Source organism: Cheilinus undulatus, linkage group 4 (assembly GCF_018320785.1).
Source record: "Cheilinus undulatus linkage group 4, ASM1832078v1, whole genome shotgun sequence".
Classification (NCBI taxonomy): Eukaryota; Metazoa; Chordata; class Actinopteri; order Labriformes; family Labridae; genus Cheilinus; species Cheilinus undulatus.
Window position 1 is genome coordinate 21,427,324 of NC_054868.1, and position 17,633 is coordinate 21,444,956.

At 37.2% G+C, this 17,633-nt stretch overlaps 1 protein-coding gene across 1 annotated transcript in view; it reads left to right on the forward strand.

Moving 5' to 3' along the window:
- The window catches only part of rbm20 (RNA binding motif protein 20), a 31,847-nt gene extending 14,929 nt beyond the window's left edge, over positions 1 to 16,918 (forward strand). The window contains exons 7-15 of the mRNA XM_041786120.1: positions 5,436 to 5,582; positions 6,261 to 6,392; positions 6,472 to 6,551; positions 7,387 to 8,080; positions 8,165 to 8,251; positions 8,395 to 8,980; positions 9,393 to 9,458; positions 10,664 to 10,785; positions 15,956 to 16,918. Coding sequence (XP_041642054.1) covers positions 5,436 to 5,582; positions 6,261 to 6,392; positions 6,472 to 6,551; positions 7,387 to 8,080; positions 8,165 to 8,251; positions 8,395 to 8,980; positions 9,393 to 9,458; positions 10,664 to 10,785; positions 15,956 to 16,024 — 1,983 coding nt within the window. The 3' untranslated portion in view covers positions 16,025 to 16,918. The remainder of the gene's footprint in view (positions 1 to 5,435; positions 5,583 to 6,260; positions 6,393 to 6,471; positions 6,552 to 7,386; positions 8,081 to 8,164; positions 8,252 to 8,394; positions 8,981 to 9,392; positions 9,459 to 10,663; positions 10,786 to 15,955) is intronic.
- Positions 16,919 to 17,633: the final 715 nt, after the last annotated feature.

Sequence of the window (17,633 nt, forward strand, 5' to 3'; positions counted from 1 at the left end):
ACAATCCGGGTTGTCAAAGGATTTAATTTTTTAATCACAATTTACTTCTAGTTTCTGCAGTTAAACATGATTAATCTTCCTTTTTTGTCACATTTTGAAATTCCACTTTTTGTTTTCAAAACTGTTTTTTTTTTTTTTTGTTCATTATGGATTTTTTTGTTGTCCTAAACCAAGGGTAGTTGTTTGGATACAGGCCTGCTTTTATTTTGAAATATAATGTAGAACTTTGGTTAGTTCGAAGATTATGGCATGAACATAACAACAGAAAAAAGGAACAGTAAAAAGGTTTGATAACACAAGGTACAGGTGACTTTTGACTTGTTCACTGAGCTGTCTGTGAGTTTTTAAACTGAAGTGAGACATTAAGGAGCAGTGGTGAACTTATTTTACATCCCTGTGGCTGCAGAGAGACGCTTGAGTGACTTAACCAAAGAGTTTTACAAGGGACAATAAAGCAAGAGACTAATGCAGTTAACAAAAGAATTAATGCACTAAGCACGGACCTTAATTGTCTGGATTGATGCATAAATGCTGGCAGCCCTAGTAAAGAACAATTCTTTCATTGTTACAAACTTCCCGGCACTTCATTTTTCCTTATTGCCAGGGAGCCTGTTAAACAGGCTAACCTAAGCAATGTGTGAAAGTCATTTAATTCTTTGGTTTGTTATTTACAAAGGTTTTTATGATATCAATGGGAAAGTATTTATAGGCTGCGCTACATGTTCTAATGTTAGTTGCTATAAACTCACACCTGTCTAAGCAGAGCAGGTGGGGTTTTACATTTATGAAGCCCTTTGTTGAACAGAGAGCACTCACACAAAAGTGCAATCCCAACTGTGTGAAATTTAATTTTTTTGCTTAGACATTTAACATCTGAACAAAAGCATTTTTAGAAGCAGTTTAAACTACTTGACTTTGCAATATTTAAGAGAAAAATGCTAAAACATGACATACAAGCTATATAAACCAACACACACATGCTTGCACATATAAAGCAGTCCTTTTTTCAACTGCCGTGTCCAGCAGCACAGCTTGAAGTACACAGTAGCTTAATATGATAACAGAACTCAAACAGATAAACACAGGATTACAGCTAACTGCTGTTAGGGGCACAGACCTTAAGACCCCATGTCACACCCCCAGGCAGCGGTGTAGAGTTACAGGCTGTGAGAGTCTGGTAAAGTGATCTTAGGGATTGGCCAGCAAGTGCTTCGTGTAGGAACGTGGGGAGAAACTGTGAAACCAAACTGATCATCTCCCTGGATCCTCCAACATGGATCGCGCTTTGCACAAATAAATAGACATGTCCTTAGGAGAGATTCCAGCCAATGTCAGCATGATGTCAGTGTAAACAGGAAAGCAGTGTGTGAACTGGTTATTGTCCTTTACAACATTTGGCCCCTCGTACTGTAGGTCGTAATGGTGAGGGTGTGAAGGTTCCCGTGGCCGAGCACATGGCTGAACACACTGCCAGCAGGGAAAGACATTACCTCTGCTGACTGCAGTCTGTAGTGAAAGCCTTGCATTGTGTGATAAGTAAATTTACATCTATGTGCATTGGCATCAAACTTGGTTATTAAAGTGAACCAGAACTAACAAAATATCTAAAACCTTTTATTTATCTGACACCGATGTAAAAACAAGGCTTTAACAACAACTGTAATATGTGCTCATGGAAAAGAAAAATAAGTTATAGACAAAATGGCAATTTTAGGTCTTAAGTCTCATATAAATGTCAAATTTGAATGAATAAAATGACAAGTGAGGACCAGTCTATTTCAATGCATTTTCTAAATTGTTTAATGTTTACTTTTTCTGGCCCTTAAGGGTCTTGCCACTGACAAGTAAAACTAAACTAAAACAAAGCATTCCTGCAAAATATGAACTAAACTAAAACTAAAATCACTAAACACCATTAGAGAAACAAAAATTGGGCTGTCAAGATTAGTTTCATTAATCATGATTAACTAAGACCTTAAACTAGTGCATTGATTTTTTAAATTGTGATTAATTGCATGCTTAATTTTTGCTCTCAACAAACTTTGGTTAAGCCATGTCAGCATCTCTCTGCAGCCACAGTGATGTAAAATAAGGCCACCACTGCTCTTTAATGTCTTATTTCACCTTAATAAACTCTCGGACAGCTCAGTGTAAAAGTCAGAAGTTATCTGAACTATGGGTTCTCAAACATTTACTTTTTTACTGTTTACTTATTTTTCTTTTTAAGTACATAAAAAGTTCCCTTTCCATGGTTAGGTTTGTGTTCAAATCTTTTATTTAACCTTTAACTTAAACAGTTTTAAAAGTAGTGAAATTTTAGAATGTGCTTAAAGGGGTGTGATTAATCATGACTTACTACAGAAATCCTGAGATTAATTGCAGTGAAAAAACTTGATCTTTAAAGAGCCCCCCCAAAAAAGATTAAAATATAACTACAATTAAAACACAAAGTGAAAATGAAATAAAATAAAACATTAAGAAAAATCAAAAAATATTTATAACCATGGTTTTAAAAATCTTCTTTAAGGTTTTATTTCAAGTTGTGAAGCTCCTCTTGTGTATTTTTTTGCCATAGGCGTTTGTCTTAATTCTTAAAATTTAGGTGTACCAACTTTTGGATTCACCTTTTAGTTCTGTGATTTAAAACCTTAAGCTTGGTTATTGTTTTAGCCTAGGTGTTCTTCTAACATTACCATCTTTATCCCACCAGCTTTGTGTAGATTATGTCTTAAGCTATGGCATTAAGCCCACACTAAACCCTAGGTTATGTTACGTTGTGCCTTTGTTTGGTTACATCGCTGATACTTAAGGTTGATCTTAACTAGTAAAGCTTAACATCCAAACTAACTAAAATATTGTTGCAGATATGACATTTTCACTTCATTTGACTAATCAATGAATAGCATTTTTTGAACCCGGTGTTTGTTACAGTGCTGTCTCTTGTGTGTTATTGTCCCTAAACCAGCTGAAAATAATTGATGATAACTGTTGTTTACCCTCAAACACATCAAAAGTGTGTGCAAAATATGACAAAGCATTTTGCATAGGTGATTACCAAAACCTACACCCTGAACCTAGAGCCAGTATAAAATAACACTGACATCAAGTGGTTCAAACTGCACTATGTTTGAACTTATGCATAGTTGGTGCAACCCAGATGTTTTGGTTATGTTGTTCTACATTTTAGAATTCCCTTCTGCAAATTAAAACATTTAGTGATAAGTGCCTCCTCATATATAGGCTAAAACATGACGGAGCTCTGTGTTTTAATTTGTGGTTAACAGAAACAGCTTCTGTTTAAGGCCTGAGCCAACCCTGACAGTGATATCAATGCTGTGGTCAAGTGTCTGGGCTCACAGACACAGACCACATTTTGCAGAGCAGAAATAAGTGAGTGCAGTGAGCAAGACTCTTATTCTCTTTAATATCCCAACCACATAAACAGCCTATTCTGGGATCTGTTTATTGAGCACAACCTGCATTGAACTTGTGTATTCTGATCAGTGGCACTGGCATGGAGCAGTTAATAAAATTATCACTCTTACATCTGAAGCTGTTGTTGGCGCATCAGCCAGAAAGCATTAAGTTGTGACAGAGATATTCAGTCAAAAGGCTCAAACAAAACATCTCCAGTGTTGAATCCTGAGGCTAATTATATGACCTAATGTAATTTCACTAATAAAGGGAATGTTTGAGTCCACTTCCTTTGCTTTTTCTTAAGTAAAAAAAAAAATCCCATTATTTTATGGACTGCTCTGGATTAGGTCTTCATGTATGTTTACCATGACCATTCGTTCAGCTCTGATTATGTTTTGATTTGCACAGTAAGGGGTTTTTAAGGGTGAAATGTTTCTCCTCCTCTTTAATCATCATACACTTTACAGCTTTCAGACTCAGCATGAAGAGTATGTTTGTGTGAGGCTTTCCCCTGTAAAAGCAGAGACGCTGGCTGCTGGACCGAGGTGAAATTAGGCAGTCAGTCTGTCTCGCACATGGAACTGTCCATCAGCTCTTTGAGCCTGAGCTGCAGGACGAGGAGGAGGGGCACTCTAAAATCTGCAGTTGCAGCACAATGGTTGCAGAAATATGACTCTGATATGACAAGCTGAATTTACTTCTGCTTTCTGCAATGATGTAAAAGAAACATGAGGTGTGAAATGGTATGGCCATTGGCTTGTTGGATGATGGATAAAGATAGCCTTCGCATTTATAAAGTTCCAACATTTATCAGATAAATTGTTCAGTGACAGTAAAAGGCTAAATAATCACAAAATAATTGGGTGTCTTTGCATTACAACAGTAAATGATGGCAGCGAGTATTCTCTTTTAAAAGCATCTGAATCTCAACATTCACAGCAGCTGTTTTAGGGAGCTATCAGGAAAATTTTCATCTGCTTCCCAGCCTGTTTGTTTGCTAAATCCTGCATTGCACAGAGATGAAAGAAGGCAAATTGTGTGGATCTGAGGATTACTAGTTCAGTAGGGAAATTTGAAAAGGATATGCAAGTTAGCAGGAGTCAGGGAAAGCAGTAAGAAAAATGACCCTAAAAACTTTTTTACCTGCTATTTAAGTAAAAGGTTTGCAATGGTATTAAAAGGTACTTAAAACTGGAGGTTTAGTGACTTTAAAATTCTCTTTAATGGCACTCTCAAGCCTACTTTGTGCCACCATGAGGGAAGTATTAGCTACTTCCTACTTGCCTACTCTCCTTATATAAAAAAGAAGAAAAGACAAAGGAGTGATCTTGATACTTGGCAGCCTTGAGGGATGTGTGTGAAATGTGTGAAATGTCTGGGGCAAGTCAGCTGACATGTCTCTAAATCCAAACAAGAAAACTTTCATTATCACTACTGCAGCACTGCCAAGAGGCTAATAATAGATGCCAGGAGGAGAAGGGAAATGACATGACATCCTGTGTTGTTGTGTTACATTGAAGTTGGACAGACTTATTCTATACATTGTGCTGTTCTCTGATTTATGACACAGGCCATTAAAATATCACTTTGGTAGTTTGCTTTTCGCTGTCTATGTCATGTTTAGGTGCCAATTTAATGTTTGTCTCTGTGTGTGAACTGAGAAAAATTAACATTTATAGTTGCTTTTTACGTCTGTTATGTTTACTCATCAAGATAAAGGAGACTGTGTTTGGAGCAGTAATCATGTGCATTGCAGCAAGACTCTGACCAACAGATGGTTTGAGTGACTGCAGGCTTTATTTTGGAAACCCTGTCCTCCTTTTGGGGTTTGCGGGTTTAAATCCTGAAACTAAAAACCAGACAAAACAAGATGAGTTTCCCAGTTTTTGTCATTGGTCAGCGCTATTGTAAGCAGGGTGTAGTTATTATGACTCTGATTTAGCACACGCATGAATATTGATGGAAACATAAGTATTATTTTTCAAACAAACTTTTTATTTTTTTTTTTCTGTTTGCAGCCTTTCCCACCAAGAAAGGCCACACCAGGTCGAGTGGTTCACATCTGCAACCTCCCTGAAGGCAGTTGCACAGAGAATGATGTCATCAATCTGGGGCTACCTTTTGGCAAAGTCACCAACTACATACTCATGCGCTCTACCCATCAGGTACAATAAGTTTATTATATACCACATGATTATTTTTCATAGTACTTATGACTGTCTGTCTTGCTTGCACATCATAATAAGGGTTCCCATGCATTCCTTAAAAAGTGTTAAATTCTATTTTTAAAATTCAAGAACATAACATTTCTTAAAAGCCTTATTTTTGACTATATAGACAAACATATTTGTGAAATAGCTTATTAGTGTGAGAATTTTCAGCATTAAAAGTATGATTGCGGCAGCATTTTATTTCCTTGTTAAGAGGGGCATGTATAATTTTAAATTAAAATTTTGCTGTTTGATGAATTTGCTGGGGTCAACCTAAATAACCTCTGCAGGTATTATAAATTTTGTCACAACTTAATGGCTTTTTAAGTATAGTACATGACATCTCACTCAGGTTCCCTGGTATCAGTTATCAGAACTGAACTGCCACATTAGTATCACCGCTATCAAGTTAAAGACATTCTTCCTCAGAACATGGTACTGGTTACAGGGACTTCAGGGACTATTCCATTGAGTTATTATGGTGATTAAAAGTGATACCCTACGATGAGGATTTTTCAAGATTCAGTTGCTCCCAGGCGGAAATCTGAGATATAAATTTGTTCAGGTGCAAGAAAGACTACATACCTTTCTGATAGAGATAATTATTTAAAACGAGTTTCTGTTTCCCATCAGGCATTTTTGGAGATGGCGTATGTAGAAGCAGCTCAGGCCATGGTTCAATACTACCAGCTAACTCCGGCTGTGATTAACAATCAGAAACTTCTCATACGAATGTCAAAGAGGTACAAAGAGCTGCAACTCAAGGTAAGAGTAATGATCTTCTTTTTTTTTTGACGATTTAGCTTTTGGCAAATAACTGAGCTTAAATTTCTTTTCTGTTTAGAAACCAGGAAAAGATGTTCAATCGATCATTCAGGACATCAGCTCCCAGCGGGAGAGAGATGAGATGCAAGAACTTGACCAGTAAGGAAGCTTTTTATTCTACAATAAGCTTTGTTCTTTAAGATTCAAATATGGGAAACAAAATGCATATTTAGTGAGGTGAAAATGTTAGCAACAATTGGTTTACAGGGTTATGATGCCTGAATTTTAAATGTTGATATCGGTGAATAATAAATGATATCAATATCTGTTTCAATACCACAATAACAGAAAAAATATTTCCTGGGCAGCCAAAGCTGTTTAGTTTAGTGTTTGTTGATTTCCAACGTGTCCGTTAGCAAGAGTCCCTGAACAGTGAAAAAAAATTAGTCATAATTTTAATAAAAATGAAAGTAATAGTCTAATAGTAATATGAATCAAAATGAATACTAATTTCCTAAAAATAACATACACCAAAAATAGAATATTTCTTCTGATTTATCATGAACAAAAATTAAGTGTATGTAGTGGTCCTATTATCCGTCCATTTTAAAATTGTCTTATTAAGGACAATTTTAAAGTGCCAGTTTTTATACAGTGATGTGAATCTCACAGTCAAAGTCAGTAGGTTGGGACATCAAGAAAACCTTCTGGGGACCAAAGCACTTGTTTCTGTCAAACCCCATAGACCCAAACAGCTGATCAGAGGATGACATTGAGTTAAGGCTGAAGAACATATAGCAGAGAGCTGCATCGTAAAATTATGCCAAACATAAATGCTTTCAGGGAGAAAAGTAAAACTCTTCAGAATTGTTCAATATGGCATAAATTAAGCCATCACTGTATTTTGGCACATTTTTTTACCTGAAATGCTCCCAAACTTCAAAAATTAAGTGGATAACTCTTTGCAATTCACCATATATTTATTTTCTTCCAGCTACATGCCAGAGAGAGCACGCTCCCGCAGTCCTATCAGCCGCTCTCTTAGTCCCCATTCCCACAGCCCCAGTTTTACTTCATGCAGCTCAGCCCCCAGCCCCCAAGGTGCAACATGCAGGGGTCCAGAGAGAGGCAGCAATGGTCTGGGTCCCCGCCGAGGCTCTTGGGATTGGTCGTCACATTTAAGAAGGTGTGAGGATGAAAGGGAGAGAGACGACCCATGGCGGAACGGGGGTAATACAGAGGATGATCGGCCAAACGGAAGGGCAGCTGAACGTCGAAAGGCTTACCAGAAACCTGTAGATCATATCAGTTCCAGATCAGCAGAGGAGCGAGGGGGAGGTGAAGGGATGAGGGGCAACAGAGACTGGCACCAGCGAGGTAGCCCTCAAGGCATGACCTTCAACTCTTACAGGAACATGGAGGATGACTTCTTCATCAAAGAGCAAATTTACAAGTCAGACAAGCCACCCAGACCTCCATACCAAAGGCATGATCCAAAACCAAAGAGGAGGGATGGAAATGACTACCACAGCAGATTGAGGCATTCAGAGTTTGAGATGATGGAGGAGCCGCTTCGTAGGACACAAGAGGACAAGAGGCAGAGCTCACCAGGCAGGGGCAGGAGCAAGAAGACAATCAAGAAGGTCGCCACTGCAGCAAAACAGAGAGAAAATGAATCTGAAAGTTCTGTAAGTAACTTTTACAAAGCCCTCACTATTGTAGACCTGCATTATGCTGCACATCCCTTCACTTATAGTTGTTCCTTTTTACAGGAACGCCGGTCAAAGGAAAAATCTGTTTCACCTCAACAAAGCGACAAGCCAAAGGAGGCAGCTGAATGTAATAAAGATCAAGACACTGTAAGCAGTTTGATCTCACATACACCTTTTTCAGTCTTTTATTATGCCTCTATAACTTCTTACATGCTTTTTTTTACATCATAAACGTGTGGTAACTGTAGTTGCAGTACAGCATTATCTTTTCTTTCTTGATCCATTTCAAGGTGAAGGCATGGGGAAGTGGAGATGACACTGATGAAGAGGATTGGTATCCCAAGAACATGGAGGAATTGGTCACTGTTGATGAAGTAGGAGGAGAAGATGATTTTATTGTTGAGCCGGACCTTGCTGAGCTTCAGAAGTTTGTGTCCTGCCCCAATGAGTCTGAGAAGGAAGAAGCAATAGTAAAGCGCATGTTAACACCTACCTCCTCCCCTCTGGAGGTGCAGGAGAGATCTGTGGAGAAGCCCAACCAGGAACAGTCCTGCACAGAATCTGGAGACCAGACAGAAAAAAATCCGACAGAGAAACCAGGGGATGTTATAATTGCAACCAGTCCTGAAGACCTGAAACTCAGTCCTGTGACTTACGAGCCAACACTAAATAACCTGAGTGACTTTCCAAGTGAGGAATTCAAGGCTGCACTGGAAGAGGCATGTTTAGAGGATATTGAAACCAAAAGTTGTCCTCCAGGAGAAATAATGGACAATGATATTCATGTACCAAAGGATAGCAGCCCTGTGGACATTGGACAGGTTTCCGAATCAGTAATTGATGCTGTTAAACAAAAGGATTACAGTCTTAAAAAAGGTACTTTTCAGAGAGAAGTGAAATGTTTGCAGAAAGTCTCACGAGATCCTATGCTAATTTACTTAAAAAAAAAACTACAGTCATGTAAAGCAGTCTTATTTTGTCAAATTTGATTTCTTTGTCTCATGTCCTTTGCCTAACTGGAGTTTTGAATAGTCATCATGATTTATGTAATTTCAATAGTGACGCTACACTCTTTTGAGACCACAGAGGTTAATATGAGCAATAATATTTTAGAAGGATGTTAAGCACAATGAAAGCGCCTCTAGCTGGCACCTTGGGCTGTTGTCTTTATTATAAATAAGCCACATTAAACATTCCTTTTGAGAATAATTGTTGCAAATAATAAATAGAATATACTGTACATATTATTGCAAAGCCACCTTCCTCATCATTTGAATATCTTTTACAGAGATCAAGGCCCTTTCGCCATCTCAAGAGCAAGACAAAGCTGTCAATGAACACAGCATCCCATTGGGTAAGCAGAAAATATTTTACCATACCACTCTTGAACGTTAAAAACGATCCAGGATCTCAGACAAAATCCAGTATCAGATAATAATGAAAACTGAAGTGAAACCTGATCCAGAATCCTTAAATGTATCTTTATTTAATCCCAGACCCTTAATGGAGTCTTAAGCCTGTAGTCTGAGTCCTAAAGATAAAGTTGTGTCATGTACACCATTAATAAGTGCACTGACAACCTGTTGCATTAGCACTCTAATTGACTGGAATTGCTTGGCCACTTACTGACCTATTTCCGTGAGAAGGTTGTGAAACACACCCCTGAGGGATGAGTATTTATATTATCATTAGGGCTAGAATGACACTGCAGGCACAGCACATGGGTCTGTTGCATGGAGACTTACATAAGCCTGGGTGCTTTACAGCAACAATAGACCTCAGGACAGATGCAAGAGTCTGGCTATTTCTGATGTATGATGCTATGAGAAAGCCTGCGTGTCCAGAGCAAATTGTGTCTAGTGTTAGCACGTCTATGACAAATTTAACACTGATAACTCATTTGATTGTTGCTGAGTTTAAATTTTTTGCCTCACATTAATCTGGAATGGAAATGTTGACAACCAGATATGTGTTCTTCCGATGAACTTAATGTTAATAACGTGCATAATGCTGTTGTTGTCTTATTGTTTGTCCTCAAGGTATAATTGTTCCAGCATACGCAGTTGGGTGCATTGAAAATAATACATTTTAGTGGCTGAAATGCCAACTTTTGCCTAAAAGAATAAATATTACAGATGTATTCCAAAGCAATGAGACACATTGATTGGCTGAGCAGTCAGTGGGTATTGTGTTTATTTTCATCTTATTATTGTAGACCTTAAGACTGTGACCTTTTAGTGAGTCTCCCGCTCAAACTGCACTTGGGTTAAACTTAGCTTTTAGTAGATATGCATTTAGATAAGGCACTTATGGCCTAGTGGTTAGGTAATGCCCCCTGTTCAGGGGTGACCCTGGTTCTAGTCTGGCCTGTGGCTCCTTTCCTACATTCCATTACCCACACTCCCATCACTTTTCTGCTTCTATCCACTGCCCCCCTTTATAGTAAAAGCATGAAAAGCACCCACATTATTCTTAAAAAATACATGCATTTAGATGTCTATGTTTTTGCTTATTTCTTGGATAGAGGTGTAAGTGCTGTGTTGACTCTCTCTCTCATAGGAGTGGAGTTTGTTGTGCCAAGATCTGGCTTCTACTGTAAACTTTGTGGATTCTTCTATACCAGTGAAGATACAGCTAAGACGAGTCACTGCCGCAGCACTGTACACTACAGGAACCTACAGGTATACACTGCACTGGACACACAGTTCTGATGAGTGATGATAATGATGATGACAATGCTGACAAGAAGGAATGATGATGATAATCCAAACTTCATTTACTCTTTCCACACTGACTGATTCAAGTATGCCAGCCAGCGCTGTGGTTGATATGTATACCTGGTAGCAAATGAGTTTATTATCTTACTGTTGAATGCTTGCATCTATAGTATAGAAATCCTGCATTTCTGCTTGCTCTACTGTACTCAAGGATCCGCTTTTGGGACTCACATACAGTGTTTTTATACTTCTGGGTTGGTCATTGTTTTCACAACCAAACAGTCAATGGATCCATTTATTTTCTTTCTCTTTCCTTCCAATTTGTATCTTTCGCTTATTTTAAATGTATTAAAGTTACAGTCCCCTCCAAAAGTATTGGAACGGTGGGCCTAATTCCTTTATTTTTGCTGTAGACTCAAAACATTTGGGTTTGACATCAAAAGATGAATATGAGACAATAGATCAACACTTCAGCTTTTATTTTCAGGTATTTACGTCATGATCCGATACACTACTTTAAAGATAGCAGTCTTTGTTTGAACTCACCCATTTTTCATGTGAGCACAAGTATTGGAACATGTGACTGACAGGTGTTTTTTGTTGCCCAGGTGTGTCCATGACATTGATTATTCAAATGATAGCGCTAAATGTCCACGCTCAGTTTCAGATTTGGGTTTTGACTTTGCAGACTGCATTTATAGTTGAGAGGTGTAAACAATATAAAAACCAGAGCGCTGTCTATGTGTGAAAAACAAGCAATTGTGAAGATGAGAGAAGATGGGAAATCCATCAGAGCCATTCATTGGCCATAGCCCGTATAATAATTCGGAATTTCCTAAAGAAGAAAGAAACCACTGGTGTATTCAGTAACAGGTGTTGAATGGGTAGACCAAGGAAAACAGCAGCAGTTGACAACAGAAACATTGTGAGAGCTTTAAAGAAAGACATCAAAACAACTGTTAGTGACATCAGCAACAACCTCCAGAGGGCAGGAGTGAAGGTTTCACCGTCTACTGTTCACAGAAGACTTCATGAACAAAAGTACAGAGGCTACACCAGAAGATGCAAACTTCTCATTAGCAAGAAGAACAGGAAGGCCAGGCTGGGATTTGCCAAAAAGTACAGAGACGAGCCTCAAACATTCTGGGACAAAGTTTTATGGACTGATGAGACAATGATGAACCTTTACTAAGGTAATGGAAAGGCTAAAGTTTGGAGGAAGAAAGGATCTACTCATAATCCAAACATACAAGCTCATCTGTGAAACACAGTAGAGTAATGTCATGGCTTGGGCTTGTATGGCTTCTCCTGGGACAGGCCCATTAATTTTCATTGATGATGTAACACATGATGGCAGCAGAAATGAACTCAGAAGTCTACAGAAACATTTTGACTGCCAATTTAAAGAAAGATGCAACTAAACTGATTTGGAGATCCTTCATCATGCAGCAAGATAATCACCCAAAACACAATGCCAAAACCACAAAGAAGTTCATCAGGGGCAAGAAGTCTAAGGTTTTAGTGTGGCCAAGTCAATCTCCAGACTTGAACCCTATAGAGCATGCATTTTGATCACTACAAAGAAGACTGAATGGAGTAACGCTTAAAACATACAACAACTAAAAGAGTCTGCGCTGAAAGCCTGGAAAGGCATCAAAAAAGAAAAACGTAAAAGTTTGGCGATGTCAGTGGATCCCAGACTTGATGCAGGTATTGCAAGAAAAGGATTTCCTACTAAATATTAAGTCTTGTTAACTTTATTCTATTTTAAGTCTATCTGTTCCAATACTTTAGCTCATCTAAAAATTTGTTGTTCCGTTACACATAAAGCTATCTTCTAAGATGTTTATCCAATACAGATGTAAACACCTGGAAATAAAAGATGAAATGTTGATCTCTTGTTTCATATTAATCTTTTGATGTCAAACCCAAATATTTTCAGTCTACAGCAAAAATAAAGGAATTCGGCCCACTGTTCCAATACTGGAGGGGACTGTATGTATGAGCGCTGTCAAGATTAATCTTATTAATTGTATTTAACTGAAGTACACAGTTAGTGCACTAATTGTTTAGAATTGTGATTTAGCACAATTTATTGTACCTTTCAGCACACTTTGCCTAAGGTACTGAAGCATCTCTGTAAATTTCCGTCCGGATTCTTGAATTTCTCTTTTGGATTAATAAAGGCTCTATCCTAGCTATCTATCTGTCCGTCCTTCTCTCCCTTCCTCCATCCATCAATCTGTCTGCCTGCCTGTCTGTCTGTCTGTCTGTCTGTCTGTCTTTCTGCCTATCTGTCCCTCCCTCCATCCATCCATGCATCCATCTATTCAGCCATAGTGACATAAAAAAGTCCACCACTGCTCCTTGATGTCTCATATCACTTTACAGTTTTTCTCGGTCGCTTTGGTACATTTCTCAGATCAGAATTGAAATTCTCAAAACTACTTGTTTAATCTTCACATCATTGTGTCACTTGTGCACATCATTAAAGCAGTTTCTCATTTCTTTGGAGAAGTTGCAAATCCTTTGGTACATCCATGCAATTGATTATGTACAATTCTCTGCTGTTTCCTACATTATCAATTGCTTATGTCATGTTGATCAAAATGTATTGTAATGGGTCTCTGCTAAATAGTCTCACCCCTCACAACATTTAGGCATTACTTCATTGCATAAGTCTTTACATGCAAAATGGTTGAACATGTTGTCATAACATGTCAAACATATTTCTATACATTTCCATTAGACTTTTTTCCCTAAATCTGTCCTGAATTGGTAAATTGCTCCCAGGTGAATCTTTCTCTAACCAAGGGAAATGTGTGAAGCATTAGATCAACCAATGATCAAAGAATTTGATTGAGGATAATTTGATGATTGAGGAATTTTCTCAGCATGGAGATGGAAAGTATATACACAGTACATACACAGATGACCCTTCTGGCTGCCATGGATGCAGCGTGATGACATCACAGCAGAGACCTGCAGAGGCTGGATAAGACACTCGAAAAGATTCTTCCTATGCTGCATCGCAAGAGAAGATATTTGTTGTGATGTGGATGAGAATTTGTGGCCCAACAGACAGACACATCAAGAGGTGTAGGAAGACTGCACTGTAATTCCTCCAGCACTGCATGTACAGTTTTCCCTAAGAAGACTGTCCTATGGTCACATTTCTACTTTTATTTTTGTTGTTGTTGTTTTTTTGTGCTATGCAGTGCTGTCTTTTCTTTTCTGTATCGCAATGACATGGTCTGTCAACAAATTACAGTAAAAGCAGTTAAAGTGTAAAGTGTGAATCTTGTCCAGTCTCTTGCAATCAATCTCCCACATACACTAAGGTGTAACTTACAATTTACAATAGTTGTCATCAAACCTTTAGCCATAGTTTACATCAGAACATCCCTTCAGTGTACACTGTTATGTTGACAACATGACTAAGCAATTTGACTGCCTTATTCATACACAATGACACAAGGACTTGTCATTCTGATGGCACTGACATGTTCATTGACACAGATATTTACTTTTGAGGGATGAACTAAGGATTTTGAGCAGGAGACTGGCTTTTGCAGGTAATCCATGGTGTTTTGCTATTTGTAAGAGTTGTTTTGAGAAATGCACTTACTGTTTTGCAAATGTCAAGGATGATTCAAGAAATGTACCAAAGCAACTGAGAAAGACTGTAAAACCTTCAGACAGTTGAGCCAAAAGTTATTTGCTCCTTTTGTTGTCATTTACCTTTCTGCTGTTCTCATACTCCCTTTCAATCCATTTTTTTCAATCAATTCCTTTTTTTGTAGTGAAGTGCATGTTAAAGTCTTCGATCTGTCCATAAAAATAGGTTTGTATTCAAACAGGAAGTCTACCCTTACTAAAATACATTAGCAGTATCCAAAATGACACAAAACAGTTTTGAATGCAAAATAGTGGAATTTTAATATGTGATTAAAAGGTCAAGATTAATGCAATTAACAACATACATTCTGAGATTAAAATTTGAACCATTTACAGCCTGTATATATATTTTCTAGTCAAAAGTGCAAAAGATTGTGAAAATGTTAGATAGTATGATTGTAATTAATAATCTGCACAGCTATATGTATTGAACAAATTGTACTATTTATTTTTATTTCATATACTTCATTATATTGTTATTATTAAAGTTGCAGTAGAGGCAGAAATCATAGATTTTTTTATGTTTTGTTGTGTTGTTATTGGAGTATTTTAAGATCAATCTATCCATGCATTCAGAGTAGAAATTTAGATGCATATTACATTTTTCATATAAAATGTCTTTGTGCTTTGTTTCTCTTTGTTCACATCACTATGTGAGCTTGGGAATTTAAGATGTATTTTTTATTAATAAGAGTTTTATTAAAAAGGAGGAATAATAAAAAAGATAACTTAACGATTAAAGACACAATTGCAATCAAGTTGCCAAAAAAAAGCCCAAAAAAACAAAAATTACACAGAGGCATCAGTATATACCAGATGCTAGTTGATCCACAAGGCTGCCACCAAACAGACATTCACATTGCATGTGAACTGGCACGAGTATTAGGTTTCCATATTTTAAACATTCAGCACAAAGCACACTTGCATTTGTCTCGTCCCTGGCAGCACAGCTGATGCAAGCTTGAGAAGAAGTGATTCCCTAACATTTGATAGATTACATTTCAAGGGGGGAAAAACCGTTGAAAACATTTGTGCTGTCTGTCATTGCCTTTTTTTTTGTCCTTTCAAAATAAAACAATCTGAATGACTCTAATAACTGCTTATATTTAAAACAGATCAACATTTTTAAAAGGTGAAAACTTAATCTGTATTTGGAACATTTGGATTTCTGTTTATTATGGATCTGTTCTCCATCAGCTTTGATTATGTCACATAAAACTGTTCTGATAAAATATCGATCCAGCTTGTGAGGTTACATCATTTTTCCGACATGCTTGCAGTCAAAACATCAGCATCAATAAGGATGCTTCTCTCTTTGGTTTAATTTAAGGAAAACATCATTTTCTGTAGAGGGAATATACCTTTGTACTGTCAAGTTATGACCAATTTTTCATTGTTTCAAAATATGTTTTGGATTGTAATTTTTTTGTCTTTTTCCTCCTCCACTCCTTCACAGAAATACTTGTCCCAGCTTGCAGAAGAAAGTCTGTCGGCTGCACTCGCTGACCCTTCAGCTGTACAGTGACGTCACCTTCACCTCTCACATCTCATACAGCAAACTGCAGAGGGGTGTAGGTGTGCTGTTATGGCCAGACTGTTGTTAGTGACAGCAAAGATAATGACACTCATGAAGGCTACCGGATGTGGATAATTGCACTGATTTTCTTAATCGGGAAAGTGGGATGCATTGTTGTCCCAGGTGTTTATACTCTCAATATTGTACATACCTTCAGTGTGTTGTATAGTGAGGCAACTGGGGCTGATTTTTTTATGGAATGGAAATTAATTAAAAGTCTCAAAACTAAGAGGAATAACTTTTACATTATGGGCATAAAACTTTTGTCCATTATTAAGTTAAAATTAACAACACTCAAGAACATTGTAAGTGATTACACAAAGATACAATTATGGTTTAAAAATGACTTGAAATATGTGTCAAAGAATGTTTCACTCAGTTGAAAAACTGAGGCCGATTCTCAGGTTTGTTGTTTTTGTTGAACAGATTTAATTGTTTAGATTAGTAAAAAGCATTTACATTTTTTTTATTTATATCTACTGCTGTAAAGTATAGATTTTAAATTTCACATCATTTTGATTGATACTGACAGTATGAAAAAATCTTTAATTATCCTTAAGATTATGTTTGATTTGATCACAGGTCAATCCAAGTTTCATTTGCTGTTACTTCTCATGCCTTAAATATTTAATACGTTTAACTGGACCATGTATTTATTTGTCAGAGTTAATCATGCTCATCATGTCACAGTGATTTGTTTTGAACCACGACTACCCCAGGCTGTTATATATACTGTGAATATGGATCCTGTGACATCAATCATGACATTGTTTTATTTGACAAACTTTTCATATCATTTTCGATGCAAAAAACTTGAATAAACAATTTGATCTTTTAACATACCGTGTTTTGCCTGTGTATGTCATTGAACATAATGTTAGGAAAAAGGTTTTAGCTTTGAATAAGAATGAGCTTTAATTGTCATTATACACAAGTACTAAAAAAAAGAGGTAGACAAGAATGAATACAATAAAATAAAAAATAAAAAAAAACAGTGCAGAATACATATATTAAGCTAAGTAAGTTAAAAATTGCTAAAAGCAGCACCTTTTGCATGTTCGGTTGCGTGCATATTGAGGTGTTAAGGAAGTTTTAAACACTCCCCTGCCCAGCGGCTGCAATGGTGTATGGTAGGATTTCAGTGGGAGAGTTGTAGAAGAGCTCCGCCATGTGTTGAGGCAAATTAAAAAAAGGTTTAACCAGTATTTTTTTCCAATACATTCAATGTAAACTGGTGTTTGTTAGTATGTATTTCTTCATGTATATTTAGAACTGACCTTTAAAAATGTCACTCTTGGGGCATGTTTTGAAAGCCTAATATTCTTAAATGGCCACTCTGCTTAGGATAGATATTGTTCTAAATTTGTTTTAAATATTTAGGCTGAATCAAATTACCATCATAACTTATAAATCCTTATGATTTCCTCTTCATCATTACAGTTTTTCTCAGTCGCTTTGGTACATTTCTTGAATCATCCTCGACATTTGCAAAACAGTAAGTGCATTTCTCAAAACAATTCATGCAAACAGCAAAACACCATGGATTACCTGCAAAAGC